Here is a 17,372-nt window from a genome sequence, read left to right as displayed (position 1 = left end):
TTATTTCTAAAAAAAAAAAAAAAAAAAAAAAAAAAAGCATTTTGTTTTTAGCTATGATTACAGGGGATCGGGAATGACAAACTCTAGAGTACAATTGCAAATAATATAGTTTGTTGAAGCTGGTATTAATGTGACTGATTTTACCAACTGTTCTTCTAGTATCCCTCAATGTGATCAGCTCACAACTTTTTTTTAAATATTGAGATAGCCTTTGAGTTAGACTACCATCTCTCTCGTTCTGTAGTGTGTGCTGCGCTCACATCCAGCACTTATCTCAGCCAGTTTTTGCATCCTCTGGCCACGGGAGCGCACTCAGAGAAGCGGAGTTTACTCATTTATCTACATAAATGTTTATTTAAATGTGTTTATAGGTCAGTGACAAAAATGGTGCGGCAAGATGATAAATTTAAAAATATTTTTAAAACTTGTTTTAAAAGCATGCGTCAGGTATGTTAAAATGTATATAGTGTATTTGTGTTGATTTTATGTAAATAAAAATGACATTTACACCATTTTTTACGAAAGTTAAGAATGAATGTACCTGAAAATGAAAAATAATAAATATTTTATCCACCTAGATGGCATGTAAACATTCTCATAGAAATAAATACTTAATTTTAAAATATCAAACGAAAAATTATTTTTTTTAGAGTTACGTCTAAATGTAAATTTTAATGTGTTTTTGCTAGATTTGGTGGGACATATGCTGAAAACACCTGTTTTCTAAATAATCTTTGACAAATTATGTAAAAATTGTTAAAAACTATGTTATTACACTAAACTAGGTGAATACATTTTAGTCCACATCAATTTTTCTGTATATAATTATATTTTTATGAAAAATACTGGTTACACCAATTGACACAAATCGGTTACACCACCTGACCAGATTGCTTCTACAGTCAAAATCCATTGTTTGTTGAAGAAATTGACACTGAAAATCAAGCATGAGAGTCAACAAGTTCAGCTGAATTGGTTTTATTTTTTTTTTGGTACTGAAAAACTGTCTGACAACAAGAAATCATAGTGATGAACAAATTCATGTCTTGTGTTGTAATTACAGTTAGGAAACAATATCTGATAACAAATCATCAGAGTGATGAACAGTCAACTCATGTCTTGTATGAGTTAAGGAGCAATATCTCATAACAAGAAATCACAGTGAACTCATATCTTGTATTCTAATTACAATTACAATAACTGGTAACAACAAATCAGGGTAAAATCATATCTTCAAAAATGTTGTGTATGTGCATGTGTAATTAGGCATGGGGTGAAAGGGAATGTGTGTTTAGGAGCCTGAGTGTACTTTGACTTGTTTCCATTTAAGTCTTATTCCTGTCCAGAAAAGTGTGTCAGTGTGACAGAAGATTTTCAGGCTGTGTGTGCTTGGAACTGCTTCCAGTCCTCAGTCATGAGTTTTGAATGACGTGAGTTCAAAGGTTCTGGCTCAGATATTATGTGCAGCACATCGGACACATAGTAGAATAGGAGATCAGGTGGATGAGGCCAGCGGAAGACATTCTTCCCACCCAGTTGTTGCATGCAGCTCACTTCTACTTCTTCACCCACCACCTGGATGACCTGTCCCACAAAAGGCTTACTGTCATATCTGACCAGAATGAACTTGCCTTGCAGATCTGGCAAACAGTTGGTAGCTGTTGAGGGGAGGTTCTCTGATAGGTTGCGGAAATCTACTGTAGATGGATCATAGCACTTGCAGATACCAGGTCTTGCACAGAAACATGAAATTTCCCTCCACTGAATTGCAGCTGGTTCTGTAGAGGTTACTTGATGAATCTTCAGTGTACCTTTTACAGCTGGGACATTTTTTGGGACAGATTCATCATACTTTGCGATGGCTTCCTCCGATATCCAATAGTATTTGATGGTAGAGTGTTGATCCTTCAGGAATTTATAAAGTTCCTCAGCTGTTTGCAACTCAGTGCCTCTTTGAACTGCTGTATCTGCAGTGCGCTTTACAGCCCCACCTACTCCATCAGGAGCTTCTTTCCCATGTGATTTCTCACTAAAGTTCCAAGTGACCTTTTGGAAGCCAGATAGAAAAGGCACTGTGCTGAGTAGATACAAATTTTTCTTGTTCCTGTATTGGGTCACTGGTCCATTACTGATGATATGTAGAGTACAAGGCGGTGTGTTACATTTGGCTATGGCATCCCTCAATACAGGCTCCATGTGTGCCCATACAGCACGTTCATCATGGCGGAGAGAGGGAGATAGAGTGGCTTAAGAGAAGGATGATGAGGCCGTATACACCACACAGGTGTGGATTGTAACCTGCTTGCGGCTGCCACCGAAGTGGAAAGCCTGAATTTCACTGCTGAGCTTACAGCCATAGTTCTCAGAAAAGTCTACATGAATGCAGACTTCATCCTCACGTAGTGTTTCTTTCAGCTCTCTGAGTGTTTTGGCTTGGTGGAGCCAATTGAAATGGTGCTTAGCTAGAGAGTCTAGCTTCTTGTTGAGCAAAGCGAACAGATCTTCACACTTTCCGGTTTGTGTGACTTTTGCAAAGTTAGTGAAGGTGTTCTCTTCTTCAGATGTGACTACTCTGGACCACTGCTGCCATGTAATTTCAGCATCCTCCAGAGGTCCTTCAAACTCAATCTTGTTGTAGCAGCACTTAGCACAGGTGCGATACATGCAATGCTTGGTGGTAGTATTGCATGCAATAACTGCTAGCAACTCTGAAATACTGTTTGTGAGAAGAATGCCTTTCTGGTGCAATCTGTCCACAAGCAGCTCGACATTCTCATGGTCTATGCAAGCACATGTATTTCTGTCAGTGTCTTTTGCTGGTGTTACATAAAAGGGGCAATATCTCACAAATTGTCTATATGACAATTTCAGGTGTCTCTTGACTGTTGCATTGTACTGTGCATGAAGATCCTTCAGTGAGTGAAGCAGTACTCTCCTCTGCTGCTTTAACATTTAACATCCATAACATTTTTGTGACATGACAAGCTGACCTCAACTCTCCTGCCTATAATATATTTGTGTATGATTGTTAGTGCCAAGGGAAAGAAGGAGATGGAGAAGGAGAAAGGGAAAGGGAGAGCATGCAGGAAGAACCAGGTGAGGAAACAACAACAATAAATTGACATATAGTGAATAGTGGCAAGCAAAACAGTAACTACTCATACTCCTATACTAACTTATTGGCATTAAGTAGCCTATATTACATTTACTTTTTGTAACATATTTTTTGTTTTTGTGTGAAAAGAGGGTGGGTGGTGGCAGTGGGTGCTCAGCACCCCTAAAGCTCTGACCCTAGAATCGCCCCTGGACCACGTCCCTAATTTACGATCGCCTTTTGAGAGAGGCATGTTCTGTGCGCGCACTTTGGCAGTGTGCCAGTCAGAATGAGCGCTGCACCGAGTTCCTTTTCAGGATATATTGTGCTTATAACTCTTTTTAACGTCAAGCACGTCCTGCTCTTTATATTCTCATTCATACATTTCATCACTCTGAAGTGTCAACAGTGCAATGTTGCTGCGATATACGATATAGCAAAGTCTCTAACGATAGACTTTTTATTTCGTGGTAATATCGTCATATCGCCCAGCCCTACATTGAACACTTGAAAATAGTTCCAAATAGTAGGTTAGTTTATATTACATCTATAATCAGCATCATAAACTAGTGATATTTGACTAAACTGGCCCCTAAAAGAAAGGCTTGTAATAGGAGTCAAATGGTGTAACCGGTTACACCATTTGACATTTCAATTTAAAATCAAATTTGACAGGTATTATCATGGACACCTATTCAAGCACATGGCCTTGGTGGAAATATTTCAAATGTAATTTTTAAAGTTAATACACATTTTTATAATAATGATGAATTATCAATGTATTTGTGGGGTCATACCATTTGACATGTATACCTAAGAATACCTGACCATACCCTAAAAATGTCAAATTATCTCATATTTTAAAGACAGTTACTAACTTTTGCATGCAGCACTTAGTCTCACCAGGGGTCATTCTCTGTGATATAATTTCCTGTCACATGGTCTTCTTGCTCAATATTAAAAAAATGGCTCCTTGAATGGTGGTTACACCACCTTGACACTTCACGAATTTGACTTGACTCCTATGATTCCCCAAATTATTTATAATATTCAGAACAATGGTGTTCAATTTATTTTTATATACTATTAAATTGTTCTAATGTAAGATTATGCCAAGCTAGCTGATATGGGGTTTTATTGAGAATTTCACCTTTTTTAAACAAGATGAATTATTTGGTACAAAGTTTTTACGGTTACACCACATTGACGTTTTTGCAATCAGTCCCCAAATATTCTCTCAAAATTGATTAAAACCATACATTTTAAACTTGGTCCTCAAAAGAGAGAATGTATGCAATTAATTTGCTAATTTATTTTACAATTTTAACCCTTTTAAATTGAATTAAACTATATGGACACAAAAAAATGAGCGTCACGTCATTGACCCATATACCTCACCATTTGAGCTAATTCACTATAATCCTCAGAGAGTCAAAACAATAGAAGAATGGAAAGAGTGTGTGAGTGAAGGTGGTTGTGAATGTGTGTAGATGTGTGTTAGTTACAGGATCGTAGAATGACACCGTTCCTCTGTCATAGTCCAGATAAACTCTCACACGATCAACCTTCCGTTTAACACGAAAACCAGAACCTATATACCGTCCTGACATATGATACTCCACACTCCAGACATCAGTGTTAAAGAAATCACACCCCTTCCCCTGGTTTGATGCTGTATTTACTCCAAGACACCAGCGTTGACTCTGTTTAACCTCCACATCCCAGCTGTGTTTTCCTGAGTTATAACCCTCTGAACTCAGAACACAGGGATAGAAGTCAAATCTCTCTGGATTATCTGGAAGAGGTTGTTTGTTCCTGCAGTTTCTCACACTGGTCAGATCATCAGACAGGATAAGCCATGGATTTGCAGTGTTTGGATCCAGAATCACAGGACCTGATGAGACACAAATCAACAGATGCTTTAATTCTGATGATCATATAATGATCAAGAGTGAACCCAACACTTATTATTATGAATTATGACACTCATCCTGTTGATCAAACACATCAGACATCTCCGATCCTCTGAATAGTTTCATTTTTATCATCGGTGTTTAACGGCATAAACTACAAACATTACATGTGTGATTTAGACATTTGTGTCCATCAAGAGAAACTGATACTTAGGGAAAGTTAAGGGGGGGGGGGGGGGGGGGGGGGGGGGGAGGTGTAATGCCACACCAGCAGAGGGAGCCCTCACCTGAATTCTGACTGTGTGACTATGTTTGGATTGTTTTTGTGTTTAACCATCTTGCCTGCCTTTACGACACCAGCCTTTGGATTACCTCTTTAACCTGTTTGCCTGTTGGACTGTTTTTGTGGTTTTGACCCTTTGCCTGGCTTCACGCTTCTTTTGGACTGTTCCTAATAAACTTCAGCACATGGATTCCAACTCGGCTTCCGCCTCCTCATTACAGGGGGCAATATGCATTTAAGTATATAAATATAGGAGGACAATGTCAGTGATTTGTATTTGCCACACTTCCTGCTACCAGCTGGTGGTTGGGCAAAGAATTGGCCTATTTGATCTATCCCTTCACCGTTACACTGACTTGGTTGATTAAAGGGATAGTTTACCCAAAAATGAAATTTATTCCATGATTTAATCACACTCGAGCCATCCTAGGTGTATAAGACTATCTTCTTTCAGACAAACACAATCAGAGATATATTTAAAAAATCCTTAGTCCTTCAAGGTTTATAATGCTTGTGACTGCCCAAATTTTGAAAACAAAAAAAAGAGCATCCATCCATGAAAAAATGAATCCATACGACTCCAGGGGGTTAATAAAGGCCTTCTGAAGTGAATTGATGCATTTGTGTACGACAAATATCCTTATTTAAAACTTTATAAACTAAAATAACAAGCTTCCAACGCGACAGCCATAAACATCCGACCTATGTCTGAAAAACGTTAACTTCCGTTAACTACACAATGACATGACGTACTACGAGTTATAGATTATTATTATTATTATTATTTTTTTTTTTTAATGGATGATGCATGTTTTTTTTTTTTTTTGTCTTCAAAATTTGGGCAGCCATTCACAACCATTATAAACCTTGGAGGACTAAGGATATTTTTAAATATAATTGGTAAACTATTTAGCCTAGGCTACTAAAACAAACAACTTCCTGTTTCATGGCGTTAATTGCACACATTAGCACTTAGCTAAGTGTTCTAGCATGTTTGGTACTTCGTGGCATATTGAAATGTGTTTCTGGGAGTGAATTACAGTGTAAAGCATGCCATTTCCTGTTGCCAGCAGGTGGCGCTATGACTAACTGAATATTGGCATGTAGCTGTCTTCAGGCCAGGACTCTTATCACATGTGAAGTTTGGGGCAAAAACCTCTTGTGACATGGCAAAACATCAGACTTTGTCAGGCCGCTATGGACACGCCCCTCAAGATCTTTGCAATTTAACATCACTAATTGGCCTTAAGATTAGACAGACCAAATATGATGTTGATCTGATTAAATCTCTATAAGGAGGTAATCACAGTGTAAAACATGACATTTCCTGTTGCCCACAGGTGGCACTATTACTATAACTGAATATTGACATGTAGTGTGACGTGACTACCAAATTTCATACTTGTATGTGAAACGTAGCGCAAGCACAGATGGTGTGAAAACCCTATTGTAATTGCTTGGTCTATTATTCTTCTCTGAAATTAATCAGATTTTTGAGGGCTTAAACATGCTCGAAAACTCATGAAACTTTGCATGCGCGTCAGAAGTGGTGAAAATTTACGTCTGACATGAGTTTTAAAATTAGGTGTGGCAAAATGGCTCGATAGCGCCACCTACAAAATTTCAGTTTCACTACGTTTCACGTACAGGTATGAAATTCAGTAGACACATGTAACAGCCCAATACCTACAAAAAAGTCCATGGGTGCAAAATCTGAAAACCCAACAGGAAGTGAGATATTTTGAATTTTCTCTGCAAAATGTTTGCAGTTTTTGCCATTTACATGTTGTACTTTAACGAACTCCTCCTAGAGATTTTATCAGATCAACATCATATTTGGTCAGTCTAATCTAAAGGCGTTTGCGATCTATCCATCCATCCATCAGTTTGTGTCATGAAGCACCTTTAATTATCCACCCATCCATCATTTCCAGTGTATGTGTAAGAGCACAGATCTTCTGCCGTCAGACTCACTGTTTTGGACGATGTCCTGCATCTTCTTCCAGACTCTGAACGGCAGGTTGCCCAAGTAACGTGGCACATGAATCAAAGCTCCAGAAGCCATCTGTGGATCCGGTTGTGAGCTCTGAACTCTGGAAGAACATTCAGGAGTCAGAACTGCAGTGGCTTTGGATCAGAACCAGAGAGACCAGAGATAGGAGCAGATCACTCACCTTTCCTTTGAGACTGGAAACTCCTGCAGAACAAACACACCATTTATCATCAAGAACTCAATCAATGAACCAATGATTAACCAATGATCTGAAATCAGACCTTCAGAAAGCAGACGTCATTGGCTTTCATCATCTCCTCCATGTCTTTGATTGTGTGTGAAAGAGCTGAGATGTGTCTGTTCATCTCCTCCAGCTTCTCCTTCATCATCCGCTTCTTCTGCTCCTCTTCCTCCCTCAGTGCAGTGATTGTAGCTTCTTCTTCATCTCTGAGAAACTGATGAAGCTTCTCAAACTGCTGTTTAATCTGACACTCTGTGTGCTCAGCTTGAGACTGAAATCAAATCACATTCACTTCAATCATCTCAATCAACACATCTCAACACTAAACATCATTCATATCAGAGATAAACTCAGATACACAACATTTAATGGATCCAGAAGCAGATCGCTGCTCATCATTTACAGAAATAATAAACCGGAATCAAATATATTAAATATATCAGATCATAACTGTATAAAGTGATCCTACAGCTGTGATGAAAATGACCCTTGATTCTGTTTCCTCACCTCGATGTGTTGAACTGTTTTCTCAAACTCTCCTTTAATGTTTTTCTTGTGTTGAAGTTTCTCTTGTAAGGACTTCAGTGCTGTATTGAGCTCCTCCTAGAATTTAACAAAAGTACATAAAACACCAGATTACAGTGGAGAAGAAGGGAAGACAATACAGTCATGCTGTTAAAATGTATTTGCCCTATCCTGATTTCTTTGTTTTTGTATACATCTCATACTAAATTGATTCAGAAATTTGAACCTACTATAAAACAAAGCTAACCTGAGTAAACACAAAGTACAGTCCAACTGTGCCTGTGTGAAATGTATTAAAATTTGCATTAAAATATTAAGATGAATAAGTGTCCCCAACTAAGCAAGCCAGAGGCAATAGTAGCAAGGAACCTAAACTCTATCAGGTGACAAAATGGAGAAAAAAAAACCTTGGGAGAAACCAGGCTTAGTCGGGGGGCCAGTTCTCCTCTGGCCAACAAACAAACAGTGTATGATTATGATTCAGGTGTCATTACAGGTCAGAAGTCAGATTGGGATCAGAATATTCAAAATATTTAATCCAGTTCCATCCAGCTGAGGATCGTATTCATCACGCAGGTATGGACGGTTGTTGAGGAACTGTGCCACTGGCTGTCGTGTCGATGAGACCTTCACAGTGGATGATCTAGTTGACTCAATCTCTGCTGACACTTTAGGGCTGTGTTGTTGTTGTGTCTAGGCGCAGGTCCTTCATCTGGGGCCTGTACCATGAAGCCAGATTAGCTGGCTAGCCAGGTAAATTTCAGATTAGTTTGCTCCAATACTGGGCTTTAGGTACCGTGAAAGTGACTTAGCTTTTAGCGGTGTTCATCACCATAGTAACTTATGCTCCATGGCTAACCTGCTCTGGGGCAGGTTTTGTTCTGTGAAAGAGATCTGAAACCGAAATTGGACCAATCAAATGTGAGCAAAATGACTCAGGATCAAAGTTGACAGAGAAAGTTGATGAACAGCATCATGGTACCAACACAGCCAGATTGGAGTGGTTTGGATTTGTCAACTTGAAACTAACCCTGAGTTTGATCAACTACCATCATGGTACAGGCCCCTGATCTGGATATGACCCAGATCCGGTTAACAACGGTAAACCACGAGATAAACAGAGAGACTAATATTAGTGTAAATGCCATTCTTCAAATGATGTAACGAGTACATCTGGTGTTATGGGAAGTGTTCCCGTTTTCAGCTGACTTAATGCTAACAATTATTTTACATTATTTTAATTATAGAAATTGATAATGTGCTGTGCATGCCAGGTTGAAGAGATGTGTTTTCAGTCTAAATTAAACTGATGTCTGTGAAGAATTACAAATCTATTTCAAAGGCTCATGGACTCATTATCTTCAAATGGAAAAAACTCGGTACAGTATCAAACCTTCCCATTGCTTCCCATTAAGGGGGTAATTCGTTATTCACATGTGATAGCTGTCAAAAACTGTATTTCGTGTTTACTAGGGATGCACTGATAACAAGCTCATGTACTTGTACTCGTACTCGTAAAAATACCCCCGATACCAAAGACCGATACCTCACGTGACAAACTGACAGAATTGTACGTGCACAGAGACACCGGCGGCAGCAGCAGAAACAATGTCAGCCTCAGAGGTGTAGAAATACTTCACAATTAATGATGACAACACACACATTGTACTGCATGCTTTCAATCACAATTCGTTATCGATTAGTGAAGGCGGGATAGGCGGAATCGCGCTGAATGACACAGACCAGAAGCGCTCTCTCTCGTGTAAATTTCTCTTTATATATATATATATAGGTAATTATGAATTATGAACCCTTTGAAGGTTATTGGGCACTGAAATGTTTGTTCTTTAAGTTTGTGACAAGCACATAAAAATGACTTTTTTCATCAGAGTAATAATAAAGAAGCTGTCCTACATTCATTAGTCTCACTGTGTTGTGCTTAGAAAACTGCAACATCACCAAAAAAAAGAGAGAGAGAGAAATTAATAAATGTATAGGTATCGGTATTGACGAGTACTAGAAAAAAGTATCTGTACTCGTACTCAGTCTTTAAAAAATGGAATCGGTGCATCTCTAGTGTTTACTAAGGTTGCCTTTGTTTGAAGATCTAAAACTATTTTAGCATGAGACACAAAAACAAATCAGGTTGGGTAAATACTTTTTAACAGCACAGTAAATGTCATATTAAGTTGATTAAAACAGCAGAGAAATATTGAGTGCATGAATGTGATATTCGTGTTTATGACTAATTATTGTTTTTCATATGTGAAACAAGAGACATTTGTCTAACCTTATATGATGAAACCACTTCACTGACGGGTCTGCATTTGTGATTGTCGTGTTGTTGTGAAGTGAAGCACACTAAACACACAGGCTGTTTGTCCTCCAGACAGAAGAGTTTCAGTTTCTCACTGTGTAAACTGCAGATCTCCTCAGACCCTGATGAACGTCTCTCATTTCTCTCCTTCAGGAACGACTCGCACAAGTTTTTTAATGCCAGATTATATGGTGGTTCTTCTCTTGAGGATCTTGTTCTGCAGACAGGACACTCCTGAGTTTTCTTGATTCTCCAGAACTGTTGAAGACACTCTTTACAGACACTGTGACTACATGATAAAAGAACAGGAGCCTTGAAGATTTCACAGCACACGGGACAAATATAATCATCTTCAGCTGCTGAAGCCATTCTCACTGTTTGAGCTGCAGCAGTCTAAACTTTCAACTTTTACTTTCACTTTCTGAATGACGGTTTAAGAAAATAATCACCATTAGAATCACAAAGATCTGCTGTCTGTTTAGAAATAAACTTGCCCAAAATTCTTCTTTAAAGCATTTTTCTTCATTCTTCACTGATCGCTGTTTCTTTATTGCTTTTGTTGAGACACAAGAGCCAGTTTGACAGAAAAGAGACAGTCTCTTCCTGGTTAATGTTGTTATGATCACATGGGTGTGTTCAAGCAGGTTAGACGACACCACCAGGATTTCTTCAAGTTCATTTTTAACAAAATGTATTCAAAATTAAACACCATTAATACTCTCTCAAATATAAGTCTAAAAACATTAGATCAAAAAGAACACATAAGGGAACACAAATATTGATAATAAAAACAGGCAATTTATTTTTGTGTCTTATTGGTAACACTTTACATTAATGTTCCCTTAGAAAAGGTTTTATAAAGGTGTTTGTTAATGAGTAATAAGTCATTTACAAATGCATTATAAATCATTAATAATGCAGTTATAACTGCATGAATAAAAGGGTGACTTTGATGCAATACCTGCCAAATAGTGAGCCGTTTTTAACTCATATGTTATAAATGCTTAATAAATGTATTTATTCGCACTTATTTAACTCAAAACCAGATTCCTGGTTTATTTCATGATGCAGCAAAAATTGACTATCATAATTAGACTGAAGGGTGTTGTATTTGTGCTTTTCTTATTAATATCTCATGACTGCCACTTTTCTTACTATTTTGCTTACCAGAAGTTTCTGTCTTACCCATGATACTCTCCAAAAAGATCATGATGCCTATCCACAGCAGTGTATGAAAACTGATTTCTTGTTTTTTTAAAGATGAAATTCCAACTTTATTTTGAAAATAAAACATAAGATAATAACCATAACTTGATTAGATATTAATAATGAAAAATGTAATTCCAGTATTAGTAACCTGTGAACCTTAATGTAGGGTGGACACTTGTGAACCATTTATTCATGAGTTATAAACATTAATAACCTGTGAAAGTGAACCTTAATGTAAAGTGGAAACCTGTGAACCATTTATTAATGAGTTATAAACATTAACAACCTGTGAAAGTGAACCTTAATGTAAAGTGAATACATGTGAACCATTTATTAATGAGTTATAAACATTAATAACCTGTGAAAGTGAACCTTAATGTAAAGTGAACACATGTGAACCATTTATTAATGAGTTATAAACATTAATAACCTGTGAAAGTGAACCTTAATGTAAAGTGAACACATGTGAACCATTTATTAATGAGTTATAAACATTAATAACCTGTGTAATAACCAGTGTAACATTAGTAACCTGTGTAATAAAGTGTAAGGTCCTGGCTGGAGAGGCATCATGGACTTTGTTCTCCACAGAGAGAATTTGAGGTGAGTAAACTTTGTTAAATTAATCTATTTTTAGAGCTTGCACTCCGGTGGTGTCGGCCGTTGATAAGCAACAATAAGCTGCGATCCTCATGAAGACAAGGAAGTGGGCTTGTTCGACTTGAAAGGCACTGTACAGACCATTAAAGTACCACAGAAGTGCCGCTTCATGTCGAACAAACTTAGTTTCAGCAAAGACAAGTAACGTTATCTGCAGATTGTTATGATGATGGACGTGATGTAAGATCTTTACAATTGTAGCATTTCACCTTTCGACATGCCCATTACAGTATGCAGCTATCCCTGTCTGTCATATTAGCCAGAGCTAAACTAACAACCATGACAACTGGTACAACAGTTAATAAACATTAACGTAAAAACTGTGTATCATCATGCTCACTATTATCACATGCAATCTAATAACAGATAGAGGACCATGAAGGGTTCAGGAATATGTTCAGAATGAGAATGAATGACTTCAATCTACTCGTGGAAAAAGTGGATCACATTTCACGACAGGACACCAGACTAAGGCAAGCAATCACTGTAAAGGATAGGCTTGCTGTAACACTGCGCTTCTTGGCAACTGGTAAGAAAAGGGCGACGAGCAGATGCTACCTCTGGATGAGGCAGTGAGATGTAAACTAAAATGCAGACAAAGTTAACACTGCTCAGTTTAATGGTTCAAGTACATCTAGGAGTACATCTGTACCAATCGGCGCACGCAACGCCTATCCAAACACATTTTTGCGCATGTGAAGGATGATGTTTTACATGGATATTGAAACAAGAATGAAATAGAATGCCTAGTTTACGCAAGGAACAGTAGTTCAGCAACCAATAAATGATACGTCGCGAATGAATGAAAAATTTTTATTTCGGTTGCATAACATATGAATGTATGATTCACTTACATAAAAATATAAACAGAATCAACCGAAAAGGTGTAGGCTGAAACCATGGCTTATTACACCTACCCTTATTACAGCGTCACATACCCTCCAACTGATATTACATGTACAATTCCATCATTACAATTTACAAAAAATTTTTTACACATTACAATACACAACTTAAGCTTCCATCTTATAATTCATATATATTTTGGATTTGAACATTTTTTTAAACTGAAAAATAGTGTTACTTCTCTTAAGTCGTCATTTAGACCGTTCCACAAATCGACCCCTTTAACAGAAATACAATTCTTTTTTACATTAGTTCTGACCACTGGTTTTTTAAACATATCCTTTCCTCTTAAATCATATTTACCTTCCTTAATTTCAAACAAACACAATATATTTGCTGGCATAATTTGTTTTTGTACATGAACAAAGCTGTGTTAAGACTAACTAAGTCGTAAAATTTTAGTGCTTTAAATTTAAGAAACATTAGTTTAGTTGATTCATTAAATGAGGAATAATTAACAATCCTAATTGCTTTTTTTTGCAAAGTAAATATAGATTTTGTATTCGACTTATAGCTATGCCCCCAAATTTCAATGCAATAGGTCATATATGGTACTAAGAGAGAACAATACAAAATATACAATGTAAATTTGTTTAGGAAATACTTGATTTTATGTAATATAGCAATAATTCTTGACATTTTTGACAATATATGTGTTATGTGTGGTTTCCAGGATAATTTGTGATCTATTATTACTCCTAGAAATTTTATTTCCATTACTCTTTCCAAAACCACATCATCAATCTTTAAGTTTGTAATATTATGTATATGTCGATTACCAAATATAATATATTTGGTTTTGGTAATATTTAAAGATAGTTTGTTTGCATCAAACCACAGTTTAATTTGAAATAGTTCTCTCGATACATTTGTGAGAAGCTGGATAGAATCTAGGGTTCTTTTAAGCCTAAAAGATCCTCTCACTATCAAACCAAAAAAGCGGGCCCAGCCATCAGTCTGACAATAAGAAGTATCTGAGCATGATATAAAATATATATACATGCATATAAATAAACATACATATATATAGGAGAAGAAAGAAGAAGAGGAGAGGGTAGATATAAATCGCCCTTATGTAGCTGGAGGATCGATTACAAACGCAACAGTGTTTACAATCGATCACCCATCTCACTCTCGCTTCTTCCTCCTCCCGTCTGTCTGGCTCAGATACAAATCTGAACAGCTAGGGGTTTTTCCATGCCCTCCCGATCTCAAATGCAGAGATCAGGAAGGAATGGAAAGTTTATGGGAGCTGCAGCATTCATGGACAGAAAGGAACCGCTCGTCGAGCCATCCGCGTGCGGCCCCTTCCCTCGGGAAGAGTGCCGAACGAGAACGGAGCGTCCCGATAGGGAGACGCTCACTGTAAACAACAGACAAACACACAGACAGTGCCCTCAAGCACTGTCTATGCGCGCTCCTCTCTAGACAGAAAACACCCAGAAATGTGTATATCAAGTGTCAAAAACCTGGGACACGGATGAACACACTCTCTTGAACGTTTGTAAGGCATATTATAGAATCCCTTACTGAAGTCGATATAACCGCAATCACAGAACAGACCCGAAAGACAAAAAGATACTGACTGTTTCTCCAGGCGCTCCTTTTATACTTCCAGGTCGCGCCATATTACATCATAGGCTGTCGCCGGCCAATAGGGATTGGAGTTGTTGGATAGTTGGCTTTCAGACACCAGGTCACGTGTGACGTTCCCCAAAGCGTGTTCAACGCAGAGTTGAGTTCCCTTCGAAAGGGAACTATTGTTTACCATACGTAATGTTTCTTATTTTTTAAATTATTTTGATGCAGTGGTTATAAAACCCAATAAATTCAGAATACTCAAAACATTTAAGTAAAAGATTATTTTAGTAGAACCTAAAAAATATTATTTTATACTACACAAATTTGGTAATTAAAATTTAATTGAAATATTGAATAAACTAACACCTAATCTTTATGGTTAAGTGTTAGTTAGCACCAGAATGCACTAATGTAACCATCAAAGAGACTATGACTATTTACTTGAATGAACTGTTAGTATTTATAGCCTTGAAGTTTCACAGCCCATCTTGACCTAATCACAGACATACTCTTCACCACGAAGATCAGTGATTTAACAGACTTTAATTGCAGCGTACTCAGTCTTTATAAGTTAATAGTACTGTTCAGGTTTACAGTGTGTCACATTTCTTATCGTGTGTTAATAGTTAAAAAGACCAAGACAATCTTCCAATGTATTTTAAGTATTCATATGCAGTTTAATGGTACATTGCAAAAACTAAACACTCTTTAATGAACAGTTCAGTGTACATATGGTTCCAAACTATAGATGATGACTGACCCATCCACTGGAGTAAGGATTAAAGTAACAACATCCTCTCCACCAGTGCTGCCACTGGGATCATCCCCCTTATGAAAGACTGTGGCACCTACTCCATCGCTGGCACCACGATTTTCCCCGCTGGACGACATGCTGTGGTTACTCTCAACTCCATTGTCCAGGGCAGAATATTTCACTATAAAATAAGCAGCTGGAGTGTCTATTTCTACAGTAAAACAAGCCTGATATTGACATGACCTGAAAGGCTGCTCTGTAAGAAAGGAGCCATTGCTCCAAATGTCATACAGATAACTGCACAACTCTACATTGACTGGCTGACATTCACTAAGGTGAAACAAATGACAAATCTCTAGCAGCACAGTTACCTTTTAGAAGACTTGTAAAAATGTTCTTTATTGTGTCAATGGACACCTCCTCTGGGGATAAAAAAAAGAAATAAGCTGTGATCCCGTCAGTTATGAAGGACCCGGACACGTTCCTCTTCCCCAACAGAAGAAGAGGATTCATCCCTAAGGCATACATTTTGTGAATCTGTAATCACATGGGAAAAACATTACTCAGACATTAATAGGAAAATGCTGAATGTAAAATATTACTTTTAATAAAATTAATAAGGCAGTGTAAATCTTTTTTTTTTGGCAGAAGCAATTATAAGCAAAATATAAAGACGCTATTTGTTTCATCACACGCACAAATACATACACATGTGCACACACTTAAAGGGATAGTTCACCGAAAAATGAAAATTCTGTCATTTACTCCCCCTCAAGATCCTGTGATAAACAACAAGCACACATTTTTACATGAGCAAACATGTAGCAAGTCATTCACTGCAATGTTATGTTTTTATGCTTCTAAAAAGTAGCATAGACCAATACGATTCCCATGCTGGTTAACGCTGCTGTTGTGGTGCTGTGTTTTGAAACATGTCATAAATTGGTTATAAACAGGTCGAAGTTGGTCCAAGCTGTTTCAAGAAGGTCATAAACTGATCAAAGCTGGTCCAAGAAGGAAATGAGCTGATCTAAGCAAATCCAAGCCTGGACCTGCTGGTCATTGGAAGATGAACTCAGACTCCCTTTAAAAATCATACTTGTGGCAAATATGTATGTACTTGTAAATATCACCATTTAGTACAGTAAAACATTATCCTCTCTGACGTAATCTGATCTCATAAAACATCTTAATTACAGTTTTTTCCAACTGCTTATACACAAAATCTGTTCATGTCACACGATTTTTGACAAAAATCTGTTTTCAATTGCATAAAATACTTTTTTAAAACACTACACACAATTCTCTACCTAAAACACAACAATCTAACAGCAAGTGACTTGCTTTCATTTTCCAAACACAACCAATCAAAATGCTACACTTATTCACCAGGTCTCACACACACACACACACACACTTGTTTTCATGATATATCGGGACTTGTGAAAAAAAAACGTGAAATATTAGGACATGCCTTTCCCAAGGTCCAACAGACCTGGTTATCAAATAATTTCCTACCAATGCTTCAAGGAATAGATCCATCTGTTGAGATTTTGTCTAAGGCTATATTTTGGGCAGACCTGATTTTGATGCTACTTGTGAGGACATGTTTGGGTTTTTGTGACTTATGAAATGACAGTGTTTGTTGCCATGACCTCATGTTTAAGTGATTTGTGAGGCCCATAGATACACATTCAATTTTCAGATTTAAATGACTTATAAAGACTCAGTAATGAATAAAATAGGGTGCACATTTGCAATTTGGCTGCTGTTAAATGTTTGAAATTTCTTTCTACATTAGAAGCAGCGGTGTACAATACAGGCATGCTCAATGCTCAGTAAACCTTTTTCACATTTACAGGTTGATAAAATCTAGTAAAACTGAGTGGCTCAGCG

At 37.4% G+C, this 17,372-nt stretch overlaps 1 protein-coding gene across 1 annotated transcript; it reads right to left on the bottom strand.

Annotated features, from left to right (window-relative positions):
- Positions 1–962: 962 nt before the first annotated feature.
- On the bottom strand, positions 963–10,964 carry LOC127508821 (E3 ubiquitin-protein ligase TRIM39-like). The gene is made up of 6 exons (XM_051887197.1): positions 10,340–10,964; positions 8,032–8,127; positions 7,565–7,795; positions 7,465–7,487; positions 7,265–7,383; positions 963–4,988 (listed from the first exon to the last, which is right to left on the bottom strand). Exons 1-6 carry the CDS (start codon positions 10,733–10,735, stop codon positions 4,501–4,503), a joined length of 1,353 nt encoding a protein of 450 aa, XP_051743157.1. The 5' UTR covers positions 10,736–10,964; the 3' UTR covers positions 963–4,500.
- Between the last annotated feature and the right edge of the window lie 6,408 nt (positions 10,965–17,372).

This window comes from Ctenopharyngodon idella, chromosome 3 (genome assembly GCF_019924925.1).
Source record: "Ctenopharyngodon idella isolate HZGC_01 chromosome 3, HZGC01, whole genome shotgun sequence".
Taxonomy (NCBI): domain Eukaryota; kingdom Metazoa; phylum Chordata; class Actinopteri; order Cypriniformes; family Xenocyprididae; genus Ctenopharyngodon; species Ctenopharyngodon idella.
This window is presented reverse-complemented; position numbering and strand designations above follow the sequence as displayed.

Excerpts from the sequence above, each read along its gene's own strand:
- LOC127508821 (XM_051887197.1), bottom strand. The coding sequence starts at position 10,735 with ATGGCTTCAGCAGCTGAAGATGATTATATTTGTCCCGTGTGCTGTGAA. Across the intron at positions 8,128-10,339 it reads AAGTGGTTTCATCATATAAG|GAGGAGCTCAATACAGCACT; the intron begins GTTAGACAAATG and ends GTTAAATTCTAG. Across the intron at positions 7,796-8,031 it reads AAACAGTTCAACACATCGAG|TCTCAAGCTGAGCACACAGA; the intron begins GTGAGGAAACAG and ends ATTTGATTTCAG.